The sequence below is a fragment of the Crocuta crocuta genome, unplaced genomic scaffold, assembly GCF_008692635.1.
Source record: "Crocuta crocuta isolate KB4526 unplaced genomic scaffold, BGI_CrCroc_1.0 scaffold164, whole genome shotgun sequence".
NCBI classification, from domain to species: domain Eukaryota; kingdom Metazoa; phylum Chordata; class Mammalia; order Carnivora; family Hyaenidae; genus Crocuta; species Crocuta crocuta.
The window spans coordinates 3,852,927-3,875,984 of record NW_027530016.1 but is presented as its reverse complement, the minus strand read 5'-3'; the positions used below and the strand labels follow the sequence as shown (position 1 = coordinate 3,875,984).

At 40.3% G+C, this 23,058-nt stretch overlaps 1 protein-coding gene across 7 annotated transcripts in view; it reads left to right on the top strand.

The window, feature by feature from the left end:
- Positions 1-23,058, top strand: part of NDUFAF7 (NADH:ubiquinone oxidoreductase complex assembly factor 7) — a 34,919-nt gene that overhangs the window by 4,993 nt on the left and 6,868 nt on the right. For 6 of the 7 annotated variants that reach the window (XM_077764266.1, XM_077764267.1, XM_077764268.1 and 3 more), the window contains exons 3-9: positions 7,905-7,985; positions 9,224-9,334; positions 17,165-17,378; positions 18,196-18,254; positions 19,163-19,273; positions 21,404-21,547; positions 22,559-22,732. In XM_077764266.1, coding sequence (XP_077620392.1) covers positions 7,905-7,985; positions 9,224-9,334; positions 17,165-17,378; positions 18,196-18,254; positions 19,163-19,273; positions 21,404-21,547; positions 22,559-22,732 — 894 coding nt within the window. The remainder of the gene's footprint in view (positions 1-7,904; positions 7,986-9,223; positions 9,335-17,164; positions 17,379-18,195; positions 18,255-19,162; positions 19,274-21,403; positions 21,548-22,558; positions 22,733-23,058) is intronic. The other variant, XM_077764265.1, reaches the window with a different exon arrangement.

Here is a 23,058-nt window from a genome sequence, read left to right as displayed (position 1 = left end):
TTCTTTCTTTTTTTTTTTTTGTAGTGTCTTTGTCTGTTTTGCATATCAGGATAATGCTCTGCTTGTAGAATGAATTTGAAGGGATTTTTTTTTTCCTCTGGATTTTTGGAATGGTTTCAGAAGAATAAGCGTTAATTTTTATTTAAATGTTTGGTAGAGGGGCGCCTGGGTGGCTTAGTCGGTTGAGTGTCCGACTTTCGCTTAGGTCATGATCTCGCGGTTCGTGGGTTCAAGCCCCGCGTCGGGCTCTGTGCTGACTGCCAGCTCAGAGCCTGGAGCCTGTTTCAGTCTGTGACTCCCTCTCTCTCTGACCCTCCCCTGCTCACGCTGTCTCTCTCTCTCTCTCTCTCTCTCTCTCTCCTAGAAATAAATAAAATATTTAAAAAAAATAAATGTTTGGTAGAATTACCTGTGACATTATCTCCTTCTGGACTTTTGTTTGTTGGGAGTGTTTTGATTGTTCAGTTTTGTTAATAATCAGTCTGTTAAAATATTTATTTCTTTCTGATTTCACTTTTGAAAGATTGTGTATTTCTAGGAATTTATCTGTTTCTTCCAAGTTGTCCAATTTGTTGGCATATAATTTTTATAGTGTTCTCTTATAATTCTTTTTTTTTTTTAAGTTTCCTCATTTATTTTTAGAGAGACCACACACATGTGAGTGGGAGAGGGGCAGAGAGAGAGGGAGAGGGGCAGAGAGAGAGAGGGAGAATCCAAGTAGGCTCCATGCTATCAGCTCAGAGCTCAACACACAGGTCAGTCTCACAAACTGAGATCATGACTTGAGCTGAAATCAAGAGTCAGATGCTTAACCAACTGAGCCATCCAGGCACGCCTACAATTCTTTATTTCTGTGATGTTGGTTGTTATTTCTCCTTGTTCATTTCTGATTTTATTATTTGAGTCTTTTCTTTCCCTCCCCTTGATGAGTCTGGCTTAATGTTTATCAATTTTGTTCTTTTTAAAGAACCAGCTCTTGATTTCATTGATCTTTTTTATTGCTCTTTTAAGTCTCTATTTCATTTATTTTTCCTGAAACATGATTTCTTCTTTCTATTAACTTCGTGTTTTGTTTGTTTTTCTGGTTCTCTTAGGTAAGTTTAGATTGTTAATTTGAGATATTTCTTGTTTCTTGAGTTAGGCCTATATCACTATAAACTTTCCACTTAGCACTGCTCTTGCTGCATCCCAAAGATGTTGGACTATTGTACTTTCATTTTCATTTCTCTCCACTTTTTTAATGTCCTCTTTGATTTCTTTATTGACCTGTTGGTTTTTTAGTACTCCATGTATTTTTTTTTAGCCTCCATGTCTTTGTTTTTTCCAGTTATTTCTTGTAATTGACTTCTAATTTCATACTGTTGTGGTTGGAAAAGATACTTGATTTGGTTCCAGTCTTCTTAAATTTATTGAGACTTGTTTTTTGGTTTAGTATGCGATCTATCCTGGAGAATGTTCCATGAGCACTTGAATGCAGATTCTGCTGTTTTTGGACGGTGTGTTCTGCATATATTTGTTAGGTTCATCTGGTCTAATGTGTTCTTCAGAGCAATTGTTTCCTTGCTGATTTTACGTCTGGATCATCTATCCATTGATGTAAGTGGGCTGTTAAAATCCTTTACTGTTACTATATTGCTCTTTCTCCTTTTAGGTCTGCTAATATTTGTTTTATGTATTTAGATGCTCCTATGTTGCATGCATATATATTTACAATCAGATTGATCCCTTTTTCATTATGTAATGCCCTTTGCCTTTTGCTATAGTCTTTGTTTTAAAATCTATTTTGTCAGGTAAAAGGTTTTTTCCCCCTTCCATTTGCAGAGAATATCTTTTGGATTTCTTCACTTTCAGTCTGTATGTGTCTTTAGGTCTGCAGTGAATCTTTTGTAAGCAACATATAGAAAGGTCTTAATTTTTTTATCCATTCAGTCTTTTGATTGGAGCACTTACTCCACTTACACTTAATTACTGATAGATGTATACTTACTGCCATTTTGTTCATCATTTTCCGTTTGTTTTCATAGTTATTCTCCGTTCCTTTCTCTTCCTCTCTTTCCTTATGGTCTGATGACTTTCTTTAATGTTAAGCTTGGATTCCTTTCTTTTTTGTGTGTGTGTATTACAGGTTTTGAAATATGGTTACAGTTGTGTTCATATATAACATCCTATGTGTATAGCAATCTTTATTAAGTTGATGGTGGCTTAAATTTGAACACTTTCTAAAAGCACTAAATTTTGACTCCTCCCTCCACATTGATGGACAGGGGTCATCATATGTCCATTTTATACATGGTGTCATATTTTATATCTTTTTATTTTGTATATAATATCATATTTTTCATCTTTTTATTTTGTCATATTTTACATCTTTTTATTTTGTGCATCCCTTGACCAATGTAATTGGTTTTACTTCTTTTGTGTTTTAACATCCATCCTGTCTCTTTGTAAGTAATGAATCTACTGTCTTTACTACATGGTTGCTTGCGCCTGTGAAATTTTTTCCTCATAATTTTCTTTCAGTTATGGCTCTATTTTTCCCCCCACTCAAAAGATTCTCTTTAACATTTCTTGTCAGGCTGGTTTGGTGATGATGAACTCCTTTATCTTGTTTGGTAAATTCTTTTTCTCTCCTTCTATTCTGAATGTTAATCTTGTTTGGTAGAGTATTCTTGGTTATAGGTTTTTTCTGTTCAGTGCTTTTACTATATCACTCTTTCCTGGCCTGCAAAGTTTCTGCTAACAAATCAGCTCATAGCCTTAGGAGGTTTCCCTTGTATGTAACTGTCGGAGGCTGGCTCCGGCAGGTCCAGGGGTCCCTGAAGGATGGAAGGTGTCGGCGAGAGAGAGATAGTGAGAGAGCCCTGAGATCCTTTCTGATCACCAGGCAGGCATCTCTGTCCTGTCGGTTTTGGTGTCTTTATTTATAGGTCAAAAGTTAACATGGCATCAGGAAATGGAATTTTTACAATGGATAGCTCTTTGTGATAAGGTGTTTTTGGAAAATGTACAGAAACAGGTTTTACAGAAGTCTTCTTGCAGAACAGCCCCAATTATAGTGAAGTTGAGTAACTAAGAAAATAACAAGGTGTTCACATTATAATAACGCTAAGATTAAGTCATAGGTTTGTAGATACTCTTATCCATCCTCATCACAGCTGCCAGGGTAAGGGAAGGTGTTTGTGGAAAGTAGGCCTTAGGGAAGGGGCTGCTATACACCATCAGTTAGCAAAGGTGTATGTACTAACTTCTCTTCTGCCCTTATCTGTTCCTTTTCTCTAAGTTAGGCTCTTTGTCTCCAGTCAAGACTTGATTTTCCAGTTATATTCTTTATGGCACCAGAGAGCCAACCATACCTTTAAAGAGTTTAGCTCATTTCCAATACGTAGAATAGCCTCTTTGAGTGCATTTACGTTTGTGTCTACATTTATGATTTCTTGAATAGCTAGGGCATGAAAGACATTTTTGGTTATTTGATTGCATGTTGAGCTGTATGAACATCTTGGACTAATGCAACGGTAGAAACAGAATTGTACATGTAAAGGTCAATCTTTTATGAGTAAGGGACATTAGCCTGTTCATAGCTCAAGGGAAAGTATGGAGGGAAACAGGACCTTCTGGAGACATGATGTCTGTTCTCATAATCAAAAGAAGAAGTTCCCACGATAAGTTCCTTCACAAGGTGCAATCATCATACCAGGGCCAGAATAAGGGTACAAGTCACTCCCGATATTGATCAACAAGGTACCTTAGGGGTCAGTGCTCAAGCAGAAATAATTGAGTGGGGGTGGATATCGGTCATCATCTGATTGGCAAGAGACCGTGCAAACTTGCTTTAACCTCACCAGGAGTTTTCTCGACTAGTGGGCTCAGAATGGCTCCCAACATGTAACAGTTTTCTCTTGCTGCTTAAAAAAAATTTTTTTAAATGTTTGTTTATTTTTGAGAGAGTAAGTGAGTAAGCTGGGGAGCAGTAGAGAGAGGGAGACACAGAATCCAAAGTAGACTGCAGGCTCTGAAGTGTCAGCACAGAGCCTGACACAGGGCTCTAACTCACGAACTGCAAGATCATGACCTGAGCCAAAGTTGGATGCTTAACCATCTGAGCCACCCAGGAGCCCCTCTAGCTGCTTTTAAGATTGTCTTTTTATCATTACTTTATGTGGTTTTAATTATTATGTGTCTTGGTGTGTACCTTCCTGGTTTGTCTTGTTATGCATTTTTTGTGCTTCCTGGATCTCTGCTTTCTTCCCTGGATTAGGGAAGTTTTCAACTATTATTTCTTAAAATAAGTTTTTTGCCCTCTCTCTCTCTCTCATCCTTTTGGGATTCCTAACAATGTGAATGCTGTTATGCTTGAAGATGGTGCAGAATTCCTTTAACTTGTTCTCATTAAAAAAATTTTTTTTAAGGTTTATTTATTTTGAAAGAGAGACCGATCATGAGCAGGGGAAGGACAGAGAGAGAGGAAGACAGAATCCAAAGCAGGCTCCAGGCTCTGAGCTGTCAGGACAGAGCCTGATATGGGGCTTGAACCCATGAGCTACGAGATCATGACCTGAGCCTAACTTAGACGCTCAACTGACTGAGCCACCCAGGCGCCCCTAAATTCTGTTTTCCTTTTTGCTGTTCAGCTTATTTGCTTTTCATTACCCTTTTGGATTGCTAATCTGTCCTGCATCCTCTAATCAGCTGTTGAGTCCCTCTAGGATATTTTTCATTGTAGTTACTGTATTCTTTAGTTCTGCCTGGTTCTTTTTGAATAATTTCTATCTTTTTGTGAAGTTCTCACTGCATTCATTCACTCTTTTCTCAAGTCTGGTGAGTATCTTTATGATCATTACTTTGAACTCTTTATTAGGGTTATTTCTTTTTTTTTTTTTTTAAAGGCTGATTTCTTTCTTTTTTTTTTTTTAAATGTTTTATTTATTTCTAGGAGAGAGAGAGAGAGAGAGAGACAGCGTGAGCAGGGGAGGGTCAGAGAGAGAGGGAGTCACAGACTGAAACAGGCTCCAGGCTCTGAGCTGGCAGTCAGCACAGAGCCCGACACAGGGCTCGAACCCACGAACCGCGAGATCATGACCTAAGCGAAAGTCGGACGCTTAACCGACTAAGCCACCCAGGCGCCCCTATTAGGGTTATTTCTTATCTGAGTTTCATTTAGCACTTTTTTCCATGATTTTGCCTTGTTCTTTCATTTGGGACATAGTCCTCTGTCCCCTCATTTTGTTTCACTCTCTGTATATATGTATTTGTTAAACCAGCTCTGTCTTCTGGTCTCGAAAGTAGTAGCCTTGTGTAAAAGGGGTCTTGTGGTACCTTATGTGCGATCTCCCCTGGTCACCAAACCACATGCACCAGGGATGTTCCTTGTGTGGCTGCATGTGCCCTCCTGTTTATGTACCACAGTTTCTCTATCCATTCATCCGCTGACGGACGCTTAGATTGTTTCCATGTCTCCCCTGTTAAAATAACACTGCTGTGAACGTAGAGATGCAGATATCTTTTCAAGGTAATGTTTTCATTTCCTTTGGATATATTCCAGAAGTGGAATTGCTGGCTCATGTGGTATTCTACTTTAAAGTTTTTGAAGATTTTCCGTACTGTTTTCTATGGTGGCGGCACCATTTCACAGTCTCACCAACAGTGCACAAGGGATCCCTTTTCTCCACACCCACACCAACCTTTGTTATCTCTTGTGTTTTTGATGGAGCCCTTTCTAACAAGCATGAGGCAGTATCTCATGGGTTTAATTTGCATTTACCTCATTAGCTTCTAACTGAAGTTTAGCATTTCCCTCATTATGAATAGAGGGGACATCCTGTGGCAGTAGTAATACCTGTGACTTTAGCATAAATGAAATCACTGACATTGTCATGCCCAACAGAGTGATCATAGGTATCACAATACCATTGTGCTCATCCGTGCTTCAAAACCTTGTTACTTATTAGACCTTAGGTTTGGCTTTGTTTATTAACATACTTATAAAGATGCATGTGTATTATTATAGCATCAGCTTAGTTTTCAAATATTGGATAAATGTTTTTCAAGTTATTTATTTATTTGTAATCCTGTGTGTTTTAAAGTACTGCATTTAAAAACCTCCTATGAAGGGATCCATAGCCTTCATTAGGCTACCAGAGTGGTTCATAATGCACCACAAGAACATCCCTGAACTCTTCACTTATGAAGAGAAAGAAAAAGGCAGAGGGAAGATACTGTATGAAGTGAAAAAAATTTTTTTAAGATGGGAATAACTCAAGTATATTTTTGCTGCTGAGAGGGGGAAGTTAAAGCTGTAAGAGAAGGAATCCTGGCGCATGAGGGCTGTGTGAGGAGAGGCAGTGTCCAGAGCACACATGGTGCGATTAGGTTTGGATAAGAGCAGAACGTGAAGGCATTGCATCCTTTGAGTTTCAAGAAACAAATGGGAGCAGGTGGAGGCCAGGTGGGGTCAGATAGGGTCGGGAAGCTGAGTAAGTCCTATTTTGTAACATTCTTGAATTTCTTTGTAGATAGGAGCCCAGGTCACCTGCCAAGAGTCAGATGGTGAAAGAAGGGGCTTGGGGAGCATAGAGGATTTTTTTTTTTTTTTGAGGATTTTTTAACCAAGACTTCTTGAGTATTTCTTGAAGTTTAGACAGTATGCTGAAACTTGGGACAGTATGGAAAGTAAGATAGTCCTGTCCTCCAAATAGCTGTGCTTCTTGGTGAGGATCACAGATACATAAATAAACACATAAAGGAAGCACTGCATTTTTTTTTAATTTTTTTATTTTTTTATTATTTTTTTTTTTTACAAATAGTTTATTGTCAAATTAGTTTCCACATAACACTCAGTGCTCATCCCCACAAGTGGCCTCCTCCATGCCCATCCCCCCTCCCCCCCACATCCATCAGTCCTCAGTTTTTGTCAGCATTCAAGAGTCTCTCATGGTTTGCCTCTCTCCCTTTCCCCCACCATTTCCGCCCTTCTTCTCCCCCTTGTTCCTCCGTCAAGTTCCTCCTAATCCTCCTATACGTGCAAACATATGATATTTGTCCTTCTCTGCCTGACTTATTTCGCTCAGCATAACACCCTCAAGGTCCATCCATGTTGCTACACATGGCCAGATTTCATTGTTTCTCATTGCCATGTAGTATTCCATGGTATAGATAAACCACATCTTCTTGATCCATTCATCTGTTGATGGACACTTAGGCTCTTTCCATGTTTTAGCTATTGTGGAGAGTGCTGCTATGAACATTGGGGTACATGAAGGAAGCACTGCATTTAATCTGAGGTTGGAAGGCTGGAGGAAGAAGTCAGGGAAGGTGACATTGGAGCAGATTCACTTTTATTGAGTGTAAGATTTCTAGGGAGAAACAGGCAGGGAGAAAGGAGCACATCTGCAATGGCATGGGTTTATGGACAAATAGGGCTAGTTAAAAAACTTCACGGAGATATAAACATTCATACAGAAAAACGCATAAGCCACAGGTAGGTAGCTTGATGAATTTTCACAAAGTCAACGCTCCCACTTAACAAGCATCCAGGTCCGGCAACAACATCACCAAGACAGAGAGTGAGAATTTGCAAGAGGAGGCGGGAGGGAAGGGCAGGCAGGATCTTGCTGTGTGGGTGGTGGGAGCAGGGAGGGGCTGGGGGGTGTGGGATGTGGAGATGGCCATGGTGTGGCTTCTGCCTCGATGGTCAAGGAGTGGTTGTGTTTCTACCAGTTCTGCAACATGACTGGTGCTTTGTAAAGTTTAAGTTAAGTCACGGTGTTTATCATGCTTATTTAGAAGACTGAACTCTCTTACCAAATGATTATGTCATTGTATACATTATACGAGATTCTGGAGGGCCGTTTTACAAAACTTATTTGAAAGTTAATCCGTTTCCTCCACTTTCTCTTTTCTCTCAGGGATATTACGTGTACCGTGACATGCTAGGACAAAAAGGAGATTTCATCACTTCACCGGAGATAAGTCAGATCTTTGGGGAGGTAATAGTCAATGTCAACTGTAAGAGAAGCTAATATCTGGGCGCCTGGGTGGCTCCATTGGTTAAGCGTCTGACTCTTGATTTTGGCTCAGATTATGATCTCACAGTGGATGAGACAGAGCCTTATGATGGGCTGTATGCAGAAGGTGAAAGGTGCAGACAAAGCCTGCTTGGGATTCTCTCGGTCCCTGTCTCTCTGCACGTCTCTCTCTTTCAAATAAAAAAACATTAATAAAAAAGCTCATATCACAAACACTTGAGAGGAGATAAGGTTGATTTCTTTTGTAATTAGGAGTGTTTTACATCTTTGCTTTTGTGATTCATCAAAAGTTTTAATTTTTAATCATTTAGATGCTGGAGGAATAGAGAATAATAGAGGAAAGAGAGAGAGAAAAGTGAAGGAAGAAAAGTTGCAAAGCCCTGAGGAGTTAGTGGGGCGAGACGTGCTCTATGGCCCCTCCCTGCCCGTGATCACACCATAGCTCCAGCGGAAGTCCCCCAGACAAATTTTGACTTCTCCTCGGGAATTCCAGTTCATTGATTGCCACATAAAAACCCCTGATGAATTTAGAAATAGAAAGTAGTACACAAAAGGAAGTGGAATCCAGGTGTTAAAAATGTTAATTATGGGGCGCCTGGGTGGCTTAGTCGGTTAAGCGTCTGACTTTCGCTTAGGTCATGATCTCATGGTTGGTGGGTTCGAGCCCCGCGTCGGGCTCTGTGCTGACTGCCAGCTCAGAGCCTGGAGCCTGTTTCAGAGTCTGTGTCTCCCTCTCTCTGACCCTCCCCTGCTCACGCTGTCTCTCTCTCTCCTAGAAATAAATAAAAATAAAAAAAATAAAAAAAATAAATGTTAATTATGCCTAAAAAGCCATGTAATCCTATCAGTCCTGTGAATGTAAAGGAACGGCCTCATCTTATTTCATAGGTCTGTCTGCTGTCCAACAGCACCTTTCTGGACGTGCTAGCCTCTTCCTTGTGTCAGGGGGCCTCTTACATTGGGGCTGCCTCTCAGGGGTGCTCTCCTGTTTCTGGGCTTCCTCAGTGGTGTTTTGCATAACGCCGCCTCCACGAAGCTCCTGGGCGTGCGTACATATACGGGTGCAGTGAATGACACACATGTGGCTCTTGGCAAATATTTTTCTTTCTGGCATAAAGTGCCTATTTCTTTGGAGTTTTGTTTATTTTACCCTTTATAATACTTCAGTATTGTTTTTTTTTTTCTTTTCCTTGTCACAGCTGCTAGGTATATGGTTCATTAGTGAATGGATGGCCACTGGGAAAAATGCAGCTTTCCAACTGGTGGAACTGGGCCCAGGCAGGGGTACCCTCTCAGGAGATATTTTGAGGGTAAGTAAGAAAGGCACGTCTTCAGAGTCTCAGGTACTTGCCTGAAGCTTTGTTCTTTGGATTTGTTTGCAAACTTCATTGATTTCCTTGGCTTCTGGTCCTATCTTCTTAGCCTCCTATTTCTCTGCTAAAATACAATGTTGGAATGATATAATGAATCATTACTTATTGTTGTCTGTTTGCAATCTAAATAAGTGAGGGTAGGGGAGAATGTGAAAGGGAAAAGTTTAAAACCTTTAGAAGACATCATAGAATTATTTTCTTCTAGGTAGGAAAAGACTGTGAATTGTATAAAGGGCAGAAGCCATAAATGCAAAAATGAATAAAGGGATAATTTCAATTACATTAAATTTGATAAGTTTTTGTTCTTTAAAGAAATTAGATACTTTTTTATCTTCACAGACGCTGTAGGGGCACCTGGGTGGCTCAGTTGCTTAAAGCATCCGGCTCTGGCTCAGGTCATGATCTCACGGTTTGTGGGTTCGAGCCCTGTGTCAGGCTCTGTGCTGACAGCTCAGAGCCTGGAGCCTGCTTTGGATTCTATGTCTCCCTCTTTCTCTTTCCCCTGCCCCCACATGCTCTGGTTCTCTCTCAAAAATAAATAAATATTTAAAAAAATTTTTTAAAGAAAGAGAGTGTTAAGACAAGCTGCAGTGTGGGAGGAGTCATTTGCAACACAAAGAACCAGTAGTTAGCATACATAAACGGTTCTTTTCAGTCTTTAAGAAGGTGACAGATAACTCCATAGAAAGTCAGGCTAAAGATGTGAACAGGCCCATCATGAAAGGAAGTGCTCATGGACCTTAAAAACAAAAAGATGCTCAGACTGATTGGTAGTCAAGGAAATGAAAGTTAAAGTCACAGTGAGATTCCACCGCGCCCTCAAAATTAGATTTGGCAGCACCAAGCGGATAGGGAGATGGGGAGCCCTGGGGACTCTCACACCCTGTTTCAAGAGTGTCATTTGGGGTAAGCACTTTGAGAAGTGCTTACTAGGCATCATCTGCTAACATCAGAGTTACTTATACTGTATGAGCGGCGCTTGTACTGCTCGGCGTATGCTCTGCGGGAGCTGGTGCAGGTGTGTACTGGAATTCATGGCCCCCAAGACAGCAGCATTGCTTACAAGAGTAAAAACCTGGAAACAACCCAAATGCCTATAAACGGGAAAATAGATCAGTAAACTGTGATGCAGTTGGCCATTCAGTGGAACAGCAAGGGTCGTGAAACTACATGACATCACAGCAGAAGCTACCATATTAAGACGGAACTCAGTATCTTGTCAGCTGAAAATAGCCATTTGTACAAGAATCCGGATCATATGATTGTATCTGTATAGAATCCCCAAATAGCCAACGAGCAACAATTTCTGTTTGGCGATACAAACACGTTTAGTAACCTTTATAAAGAAAAAGCAGGAAATGATGGTGGTGGCATCAGAGGGAGGACAGGGCTTGAAGGGGAAGGGTTGTATTCTTTAAACAGAGACACAGTATCTTTCCATGCATCATTCTTTCTGTCACTCCACCTAATAGTTCATAAAAACATTAAAAAGGAGGAATATTGTTTGTATTACATGATAAGTAATTGTGTTCGTTAAACTTTTGTAGTTACACTGTTTTGTAATCCATTAGGCTTTTTTAGTTTATCTCGTGTATCTGGCAATTTGGTGTAAAAAAACAAAACACATATTCAGTATACATTTGAATTTTTTTTTTAATAGTTTATTGTCAAGTTGGTTTCCATGTAACACCCAGTGCTCATCCCCACAAGTGCCCTCCTCCATGCCCATCACCTCCCTTCCCCTCTCCCCCACCCCCATCAGCCTTCAGTTTGTTCTCGGCATTCAAGAGTCTCTCCTGGTTCGCCTCCCTCCCTCTCCCTGACTATTTTTCCCCTTCTCCTCCCCCATGGTCCTCTGTTAAGTTTCTCCTAATCCTTCTATAAGTGGAAGCATATGGTATCTGTCCTTCTCTGCCTGACTTATTTCACTCAGCGTAACGCCCTCAAGTTCCATCCATGTTGCTACAAATGGCCAGATTTTATTCTTTCTCATTGCCATGTAGTATTCCAGTGTATAGATAAACCACATCTTCTTGATCCATTTGACAGTTGATGGACACTTAGTCTCTTTCCATGTTTTGGCTATTGTTGAGAGTGCTGCTATGAACCTTGGGGTCCATGTGCCCCTGTGCGTCAGCACTCCTGTATCTCTTGGGTAAATTCCTAGCAGTGCTAGTGCTGGGTCCTAGGGGAGTTCTATTGTTAATTTTTTGAGGAACCTCCACACTGTTTTCCAGAGAGGCTGCACCGGCTTACATTCCCACCAACGGTGTAGTAGGGTGCCTATTTCTCCATATCCTTGCCAGCATCCATAGTGTCCTGATTTGTTCCATTTTAGCCACTCTGACTGGCGTGAGGTGGTATCTCAGTGTGGTTTTGATTTGTATTTCCCTGATGATGAGGGACACTGAGCATCGTTTCATGTGTCTGTTGGCCATCTGGATGTCCTCTTTGGAGAAGTGTCTGTTCATGTCTTATGCCCATTTCTTCACTGGGTTGTTTGTTTTTTGGGTGTGGAGTTTGGTGAGTTTCTTATAGATTTTGGATACTAGCCCTTTATCTGATATGTCATTTGCAACTATCTTTTCCCATTCTGTCAGTTGCCTATTAGTTTTATGGATTGTTTCCTTTGCTGTGCAGAAGCTTTTAATCTTGATAAGGTCCCAGTAGTTCATTTTCGCTTTCTAATACATCATATTAACAAAAGAAAAGATAAAAACCATATGATCCTGTCGATAGATGCAGAAAAAGCATGTGATAAGATACAGGATCCCTTTTTAAAAAAGACCCTTGAGAAAGTCAGGATAGAAGGTACTTACTTAAACACCATAAAAGCCATCTATGAGAAGCCCTCAGCTAACATCATCCTCAGTGGGGAAAAACAGAACTTTCCTCCTAAGATCAGGAACACGACAGGGATGTCCACTCTCACCACTGTTGTTTAACATAGTGCTGGAAGTCCTAGCATCAGCCATCAGACAACAAAAGAAAATAAAAGGCATCAGAATTGGTAAAGAGGTCAAACTTTCACTTTTCACAGACGGCATGATACTCTACATAGTTTCCATATATTTTTTAATTTCTCCTCTAATTTCCTGATTGGCCCATTCGTTCTTTAGTAGGGTATTCTTTAACCTCCATGTTTTTAGTGGTTTTCCAGACTTCTTCCTGTGGTTGATTTCAAGTTTCATAGCATTGTGATCTGAAAGTGTGCATGGTATGATTTCAGTTCTTTTATATTTATTGAAGGTTGCTTTATGTCCCAGTATGTGATCTATCTTGGAGAAAATGCCATGCACACTTGAGAAGAAAGTGAATTCCATGGCCTCAGGATGTAGAGTTCTAAATATATCTGTCAGATCCATCTGGTCCAATGTGTCATTCAAGTCCTTTGTTTCTTTAGTGATTTTCTGTCTAGTTGATCTGTCCATTGCTGTAAGTGGAGTATTAAAATTCCCTGCTGTTAGCACATTCTTATCCATAAGATTGTTTTTGTTTGTAATTGTTTTATGTATTTAGGTGCTCCTGTATTTGGTGCATAGACATTTATAATTGTTAGCTCTTCCTGATGGGCGGACCCTGTGATTATTATATAATGTCCTTCTTTGTCCCTTGTTACTGCCTTTAAAGTCCAGTTTGTCCAATATAAGTATAGCTACTCCAGCTTTCTTTTGACTTCCAGTAGCATGATGTATATTTCTCTGTCTCCTTACTTTCAATCTGAAGGTGTCCTCAGGTGTAAAATGAGTTTCTCGTAGACAGCAAATAGATGGATTTTGTTTTTTTATCCATTCTGCTACCCTATGTCTTTTGATTGGGGGCATTTAGCGCATTTACATTCAGTGTTATTATTGAAAAATATGGATTTAGAGTCATTGTGTTCTCTGTAGGATTCATGCTTGTGGTGGTGTCTCTAGCATCTTGTGTTCCTTGCAACATTTCCCTCATAGAGTCCCCCTCAGGATTTCTTACAGGGCTGGTTTAGTGGTGACTAATTCTTGCAGTTTTTGTTTATTTGGAAAGACTTTTATCTCTCCTTCTATTCTAAATGACAGGCTTGCTGGATAGAGGATTCTTGGCTGCATATTTTTTTTGTTCATCACATTGAAGATTTCCGTCCATTTCTGGCCTGCCAAGTTTTAGTAGATAGGTCTGTCACCACTCTGATAGGTTTCCCTTTGTATGTTAGGGCCCTTTTCTCCCTAGCTGCTTTCAAAATTCTCCCTTTGTCCTTATATTTAGCCAATTTCACCATGATATGTCATGCAGAAGATCGATTCAAGTTAAGTCTGAGGGGAGTTCTCTGTGCCTCTTGGATTTCAATGTCTATTTCCTTCCCCAGATTGGGAAAGTTTTCTCTTATAATTTGTTCAAGGACTCCTTTAGCACTTTTCCGTCTCTCTTCCTCTTCTGGAATTCTTATGATACGGATATTGTTCCATTTGATTGTATTGCTGAGCTCTTGAACTCTCCTTTCATGTTCCTGGATCAGTTTATCTCTCTTTTTCTCAGCTTTCTCTTTTTCTATAATTGTGTCTTCTAATTCACCTAATCTCCTCTCTGCCTCTTCAATCCGTGCATTGGATGCCTCCATTTTATTATACATCTCATTTATAGCATTTTTTAATTCATCACAACTATTTTTAAACTCCATAGTCTTTGTAGCAATAGTTTCTCTGATGTCTTCCATGCCTTTTTCAAGCCCAGTAATTAATTGTATGACTATTGTTCTAAATTCTTGTTCAGTTATGTTGCTTATATCTGTTTTGAGCAGTTCATTAGCTGTCATTTCTTCCTGGAATTTCATTGGAGGGAGAGTTCCGTTTTGTCATTTTGGTTAGCTTTGTATCTCTTGTTAGTTTTAAAAGCTTGTTATGCAGTCTGCACCTGCGAGTACTGCTGTATTAAAGAAGGCTCTTTGACTGTCCAAGGCCTGTCCGTTCAGGAAGTGTTCTTTGGTGTCTCTTGATCTCTTTTGTTGAGACTTTGGTTATTTTATTTCCCTACTTGTAGTGGTATTTGGGATTCTCCACCATGTGTTCTTTGGCTTGTTTCTTGAGGTAGACCTGGAAATGAAAACAGACAAAGACACAGGGAAGAAAAGCACACAAATGCACAGACAAATCCAACAAACATGCAAACTGAAAGGGAAAAAGAAAAGAAAAAAAGGAAAGGACAAAAAATTGAGGAAGGAGGGAAGACAAATAATAAAAATAAAAAAAAAAAGAATAAAAGAAAAGAAAAAACCCAAAAGACAAAGGACAGTCTAAAAGCATAAAAGCAGAATTCCCAGCTACAAATAAAGAGCCGGGTGTATGCAGAGCCGGATGGAAGAGCATATACAAAGAGAGAAGTGACCAGGCTGGGAGGAAGCGAAATTGGAAATGAAATGACCAGGCAGAGAGACTAAGAGGCTTAATTCAGAGAGAGAAAGAGGAGAATATGGTTACAGGTGAGGAGAAAGAAATGAAGATAATGTTGCTCAGAGAAACTATATAGTCTGATTACTCCAGGGAGAGAGAGAGAAAAAGGTAATGGTGGAGGTGTAGAATATACATCTAGAGAATGGATTAAATGTGACTGATAAAGCAAACCAGTGACCATAGTGCCCAGTCCAGCAGAGAGCAGGATTAGGAATGAGACCAGGGAAAATATATCTGAATAGAAAAAATTGATCTAGAATGAATTATGGCAGTGCATCCATGTTGGTCCTGTCCCAGTCTCCGGTTAAAAAAAAAAAACAACAGCTCTCTAGCAGGGATGGGCGTGGTTTGGTGTAGGTCTTAGCCTCCACTGTGTCCTGCCCCCTGGTGGCTCCCTGAGGTTCTGCCTTGGTGGTTGTGGGGGGAAAAATGGCGGCGTCCCAGTCCCTTATCGAACCAAGCGTTGCAACTCACTTTTTTGGGTCAGATCTCCCTGTGCCGCGGGCATAGCCGTGATGGGCCATTCTCTATATCCCAAGCCCTGCCTCGTTTCCAGATCTTAGTCTGTGTGCCCCATTGATACCACCCGAAATATAAACCCGCAGGCAAGTCCCTTTGAGCAGTTTCAAGGCTCTCGCCTCCCCCATGGGGATCGAGCCGAGCCAGAAGAATAGCGCTGCTTGCCCTCCACATCGAGCTTGTGAGTGAGGAGTAGTTTCTCCTGGGGTCCCCTGGGACCAGTGAGTCCCACTCACGGTCAGCTGGACAGCAAGAAACTGGATCCCTCTGTGTCCAGAGCTGAGGTTTTGGCTCCCTGCAAAGGGGGCTATCTCCCCCACCCTGTGTCTCGTCCCGCCCCATTTTTATCTTCCCCAGTTCGCATCCATGCTGTAAGGTTTTCTCAGTGGACTCTGTCTCCTTTTCCTCCCAAACTAGTGGATTCTGGAAGGGTTCCTATGGCTTCAGGCCTTCTCTTTTCGAGAGGTGGGGGGCAAGTGAAATGTACGGAGCTCCCTACATCTTGCCCGCCATCTTGCCTCCCTCCGTATTTGATTGTCTTGATGTGGTATGATTTTTGCTTGAAATTAGGAATCAAAGGATTTTAAATATATAAAACATCTCAATCATCCTGATTATTTCATATTTGGGGGGGGAAGAAACCAGCCACTGATTCAGATTTCCAGTGTTCTATTTTATTTCTTTAAATTGGCAAAGTCATTTGAATATAAAATATTTAATAAGGTTCTCTAATACTGTCTTGTTTCAAGTACAATAAAAAGCCCACAGCCTTTTTTTTTAATGTTTATTTAGTTTTGAGAGAGAGAGAGCAGGTGAGGGTCAGAGGGAGAGGGAGACAGAGAATCTGACAGAGCCTGATGCGGGGCTTGAACTGTTATACCACTACATCATGACCTGAGGTGAAGTTGTATGTTTAACCAACTGAGCTACCCAGGCACCCCTCAAGCCCACAGCTCTTAAAATGCATATAGGATGCTGCTTTAGATCAAGTCCTAAGAGCCTTAAGCAAAAGAATTTAAAGGGATGTTAAGAAAACAAAGACATAATTATAGACTTGTTTTCACTTTTTTATCATAATTTCTGAAGGAGTTTTCTGTTGGCAAGTTTTTCCATTTGTAATTTCATTTCCAAACAAAATTTGGAAATCATCTTGTTCTTATAATCAGCCTATACCTGCATACCCAGATCTCAAAAATAGAAGGCAAATCAGCAGTGAAAATTACATTCAAATGAAAAATACTACTGATGTACTTTATGCCTTGGCATTGTATTTTTAGCATTAAGATACTGATAAAGTATCAGCATACCGCTTTTTATCTCATGTTTACAACAGTTATAAAAATGTGTGTAGCTATGAAAAAATTAAAAATGTGAAAGAATTGCAAAGTTAAACTGTCAAGTTTTTAGTGCCTTTCAGATTTGATTTGCCGAGAACACCGTTGAAACACCTCAAAGAAGAGATTATTTTATAGATATAGCAGCTTTATAAAATCAGGGGAGTGTATACATTTCATGTTTTTGTTCTCTTTTCAGACTCACTACTCTGATTATTTACTGGATGCTAAATCTTTAATTTTGGTTAGTTGTCATTGTAACTTTTACCATTAGGAAACCAAACTGTGCACTATTCATCTCTCACATAGACTGTACTAACTGGTAGGTTATGATTCTCGTGGACTGCTAGAGAGTGGCCTGTGCGAAGAAGTTCCTCTGAAACCAAATTCTACTTCTGTGACATGAGCAAATTTTTAAGGGAAATGGTGTAGAAAACCTAAAATCTATTCAACACATTGTAGTTTGCCTTTTTTTTCCTTCTCCTATTTAGGTGTTCAGTCAGCTGGGATCTGTGCTGAAAAACTGTGACATTTCAGTACATCTGGTAGAGGTGAGCGAAAAATTGAGTGAGATTCAAGCATTAACACTGACGGAAGAGAAGTTCCCTCTAGAGCGAAACCCTGGATCCTCTGTATACATGAAAGGTGTCACTAAATCTGGGATTCCAATTTCATGGTACCGAGACCTGCAAGATGTTCCAAAAGGTAATGACTTTATCTCATTTTGATCATCACCCAGCACCGCGATGACAGGCAACCACAAACATGGAGAGAGCACTCTAGCATCTTGACGTGTTGCTGCCAGGTCCCTTGCTCCTAGGGAGTAGCAGATTTGTTTCTAGAAAAGAGCACTGTCTTAGAAAATAACGTGCCCAACAGTAAGGAGCAATGGCTTTCATGTGGTTTTGTAAAAACAAAAATGTAGATAGATCTGTTGTGCCTAAGTTTTTCCCGACCCCTAAGATAGCACTGATGCTGAAGTGGCCCGAGGAGGTGGGGACTGATGGAAGCAGAATTAGGTGGGTTGGGTTGACTGTCTCACCTTTAGAACATCCTTCCTTACTTTTAGAGGGGCCGGAAGATCCCCACAGTCGACAGGAGTCCTGTGCTGATGGACCTCTGTTCACACCTAAAGTGGTGGTCTGACCTTGGGCAGCCAGTTCTGGGCTCAGCCATCTCAGATGATTTTAGGAAGTTCCAAGCCTCATTTGGCTAACAAATTTGAGTTCTAATTTCTTTCATGCCCAGTGATGAATAAAAGCTTAAGTCGATAATTGAGATATTTCAGCTGTTGGGTCCTGATCCGTGGACGATGAGAACAGTAGTAGTTGTTCTTTGGCGTGTTCTGCAGAGTGTAGGTGAAGCAGTGCCTGAGGCAGGTGGTTCTCAGGTCGTGATGACTCTGGAAGCCACCTCTGGTTCCTACACTATCAGCCAGGCACTTTCTTTCTGTTGATGTTCAAAAAGACGATTAGGTATTGCCTTAATGCTGAAACCGTTTTTTCCTTCTGTTTTTAAATAGGATACAGCTTTTATCTTGCACATGAATTTTTCGATGTTCTTCCTGTGCATAAGTTCCAGGTATTAATGGCATAAAATCATATTTATAATTGAATAACAAAGGGCCTTATGTTGGAAAAATATGCATTTATGCTCTTCGATTACTATTAAAATTAACTCTGTTTGGAATTCTGATGAATATAAATAATTGAAAAGCAAAAGTAAAAGGTTAAGTAGAATTTTAATTCTGTTAAGATAACTATTAATGTTTATTTCCCATAAGAGGCTTTTGAATACAGAGAACAAACTGAGGGTTTCTGGAGGGGAGGTGGGGGATGGGTTAAATGAGGGATGGGCATTGAGGGAGGGCATTTGTTGGGATGAGCCCTGGGTGTCATGTGTTAGAGATGAATCACTGGAATGTACTCCTGAAGTCAAGACTACACTGTATGTTAACTAATTTGAATTTCAATTTTAAAAACTTACTTTTCTAAGGATAAAGATATGTGAGAATATAAGATGGTAAATGGCGTTATTACAAGGACGGATTATATTTTAGCAAATAGTTTTCATATACAAGGATTAAAATTTTTCCTCATTGAAATTGAAGTGAGCAGACTTAAGATTTGGTGGTTATGTATGTGTACTGGTAATTTCCAAGGTGAAGAGCATGCATTAATTTGTTAGCAAAAGCTTTTGATTAGTCCTGAGTCTGTTTTCCATTTCAGGGGGCACTTTGCATGCTGCTTATTTTATCTTCTGCAGCTCCGTCTCTGATGTAACCAACACTAGTAGTTTTTGTCCGTATGTCTTACTGTGGGAAGGAATTGAAGCCATGCCTTTAAATGATTTTAAGTGGTAAAGTCCTTTGTAAATGTTAGTCATCTATCTTATATATGATAGGAGAAAATTAATAGTTATTTGTGGTAGAGGCGGTTTTGAGGAAAAAACTTACAAAAATTAGTTTTCATGCATTATTTTGTGTGTAGAGAACCCCACAAGGATGGCGCGAAGTATTCGTCGATATCGATCCCCAGGCTTCTGATAAACTGCGGTTTGTTTTGGCGCCTTGTGCCACCCCAGCGGAAGTCTTCATACAAGTAGGAATACCAACCAACCTTCATAGCTTTGTTTTCTGAGTTACTGTTTTACAGGGGTCAGGGAGAGATTTGCTCGAACCATGTGCGGTACATTTGGTGAGGGCTGGAAAGTGCAGAGGCTGTCGAGTCAGGGGCCTGCATTAAAACCCTTTCTTGGCTGTGTGACCTTAACGTAATGTGACTGGGAAGTTAGTACGCGCTTACTCTGCAAGTTCCCTACCTTCTCCCTTCGCTCAGTTTCCTATCACGCGGTGATAGTATTGCCTCCTTGACAGTAATGTCACAGCAACTATTTCAGGAGAGCTTTGTGTTTATAACTCTGTATTTTCTTAGTCAGTTCTCAAATTAAATGATCATGTAAGCTTGATTCTACACTGTCAGAATGGTACATGTGGTGCTGCTTCTGTTGACCTCAAGGAGTAATCACAAGAGCCTTTCTCTCTCAGAGTTGTGTTTAGGGGTTCAAAAATCTTTTACTTGTGACGAAGATTTGGGCTTTAGATTGCCTGTTTTAAAAAGGTCTACTTTCTGGGCAATAACTAAGTACTTCTTCCTCAGAAGTTATTTGTTTCAAAAGCACAGGAAGCTTTTAAACTTGAACCTATCAATTAAGGCTTTTTTTTGGCAGAGCATAAATTAAAGTATCAACCTGAGTGCTTGGGGACATCTCTGCTTGTTCATATTCTAGCTACCCAGTTTTACCTGAGTGACAAGCAAATTCACAGCTACCAAGAGCTAACCACCTGGTCCTGGGAGATAGGATTGTTTTCAGTTCTTGAGTGAGTGGTACTCAGGAGAGAGGGAGCGACGACTTTCCCTCTCATTTGAATGGGGCAAATGGTAACAGAATCTGCCATCTTGAAGAGTGGTCGAAGATGGTAAGAATGTCAGCATAGCACCCTGAGGTGTCAGCTTATGCCCGAAGTGGCTAATCTCATGGGTGTTACAGTTCAAGCACAGTAATCTGTGTAATAAAGCTGGCAATGGGGTACCTGGGGGCTCAGTCACTTAAGCATCCAACTTTGGCTCAGGTCATGATCTCACAGTTTGTGAGTTTGAGCCCCATGTCAGGTTCTGTGCTGACAGCTCGGAGCCTGGAGCCTGCTTCCGATTCTGTGTCTCCCTCTCTCTCTGACCCTCCCTAACTCACACACTCTCTCAAAAATAAACATTAAAAAAAAAAAAAAAAGCTGGGGCTAAGTGGTTTATTGTTTAAACCTCACAGTAAGCCTTGTATAGACATGATGAGGAAGCACTCTGGAAGTTGAAGTGACTGGTTACTAGTAAGCAGTAGGAAGAGCAGAGACTCTGTTGCTAAGTGTGTGTGACTCCGTACCTGTTAGCTTTGTGCCATTAGAGGCAAGATCAGGGCAGGTCGGTACTTCATGTGTAACAGGGTCTTAGGAGGGAGGAAAAGTTATTATAGGTTTTCATAATAAAGAAAGTTTTTTCCCATTTTTTCAGGAGTTAGTGAAATGTCATAGATACTAGTCAAGTTTCACTTTTGAGACTAATGGGCACTAAAATAAACAGATAAAAAATAATCTAGACTAATAGACGCTTATGGAGGACCCTTAGTAAAGAGTTGAACATCTTGAGAAATTAAGGCTTTAGATACAAGGTCATGAGCTGAGGTGTCTAGACAGAGGGCGTATCATTGGAAAATCTTTTGCCCCAACAGAAGGCATCATAATATACTTACTTGTTAGGATCTATCTTGTTATTTTGGACTTACACCATTTGTTCTTTCAGCACAAATTTTGGAGCATCTGTTATTTGCCAGGCATGATTCTAGGCAGACAAAAATTCCTGTGCATTCAGCCCAGGGGAATATATTTATATGAATTACGAGCGTAATATCACCATAAATAAAACTATAATGAACCGACCATCTAGGGGGTTGGGAGGGCCTATGCCTTTTTATAAAAGTATCCTTGTAAATTTAGTGGATGGCATCAAAGCACTAGGGAGTTCTGTATAATAAAAAGGATATTATGTGGAAAGTTGAGTGTAGACAACATAATGCATATTGAGAAGGAATTTATTGTAACCAAGAAATGCTCATTATAGAAAAGCCCTAAGGCGACTTCTTTTCAGCGATGCATTTTAATGCAGCTGTTCCTTTACTAGCGCGATGAAACGAGGGATCACGTGGAAGTGTGTCCTGAAGCTGGTGTAATAGTTCAGGAGCTTTCTCAACGCATTGCACTAACTGGAGGGGCTGCCCTGATTGCCGACTATGGTCACGATGGAACTAAGACAGACACCTTCAGAGTACGTATGATTCAGCAAGATGACTTCTTGGAAGTTAATTGGTGTGATCTACTAAGTTGTTAGGTTTGAAGCTCATTGAAGATCTTTATCTTTGGTTTCTACAGTGCCTAGCATTGTAATATTACATTGTGTTGTCATGAATATTAATTCACAGTATTATGATTGCCCTTCACCGTAGACCTCACTGTCCAGACTTGCCTTGGAACAGGGTCTGAATTATCTTCATTCTTCCTGAAGTTGCAGAACTTAGGTCTGCATAGATCCATCCTACTTAGCATGTGACTAACACAAATGGGAAGATGTTCTTAAATTCTTAAGATTTTCTCCCCTGCCTTCATTAAAAAAAAATTTTAGCACTTCTTTGCAGATTTGTGACTACGTAATCAGATGTTTTCTATCATATTTTCAATCTTTTTTCCTTTCAGATGTATTCTTTTATCCTAAGCATCCTCTCTTATGTTCTTTATCAATTCTGTCCAGACTTGAATTGAAATACATGTAACTAGATACCATTAGTCATTTTCTAGATCTGTGGTTGTCAATTTCTAATTTTATTGTATCCAAAACAAAAAACAAAAACTAACTCTGTATTTTTTTTTTTTTTTTTAATTCTGATTCCCTGGCTGCCCTCCAGGATTCTGATCCACCAGGTCTGGGCAGAGAGCAGTCACGTGTTCTCAGGGGCTGGTGGTGCACCTAGTTGATGGATACACTTTGTAAAATACCATCTAGACTGATAACCTGAGGCACCGGGAGAGTCGACGGGACCTCCTTTGTTCTATCACCATGGACAGCGTCTTCGGGCGCTCTAGTGCTGCACTTTGTATTAGGTTTTCCGCATAGCATCTCATTTGAAGGGTGCTACTGTTTTAATAAGAGTTTGGAAGCCACTGGTTTAGACTTTGTTTTTCTTTCTAACAGCTGTTACGTAAAATGTCCTAAAATGATAGCATTTCTTTAATCTTAATAACCACAGAACGACAAAAACTCATTTTAAAAATTATGTTCAAGGGATTTTGTGGCCATAAGCTTCATGACGTCCTTATTGCCCCGGGAACTGCAGACCTAACAGCCGATGTGGACTTCAGTTATTTGCGCAGAATGGCAGAGGGACAAGTAGCTTCTCTGGGTCCAATAAAACAACAGACGTTTTTAAAAAACATGGGGATTGATGTCCGGCTGAAGGTAACGATTTGTTTCACTATCATTAGATATTTCAATTTTGTAGTTATTTCTAATATGACACTAACTACACATTAACTAACTGGATTTTTTTAAATTTTTTTTATGTTTTTATTTCTGAGAGAGAGAGAGACAGCATGAGCAGGGGAGGGTGAGAGAGAGAGGGAGACACAGAATCTGAAACAGGCTCTAGGCTCTGAGCTGTCTGTCAGCAGAGAGCCCGATGTGGGGCTCGAACCCACGTACTGTGAGATCATGACCAGAGCCAAAGTCGGATGCTTAACCGACTGAGCCACCCAGGCGCCCCTAACTAACTGGAATTTAAATAA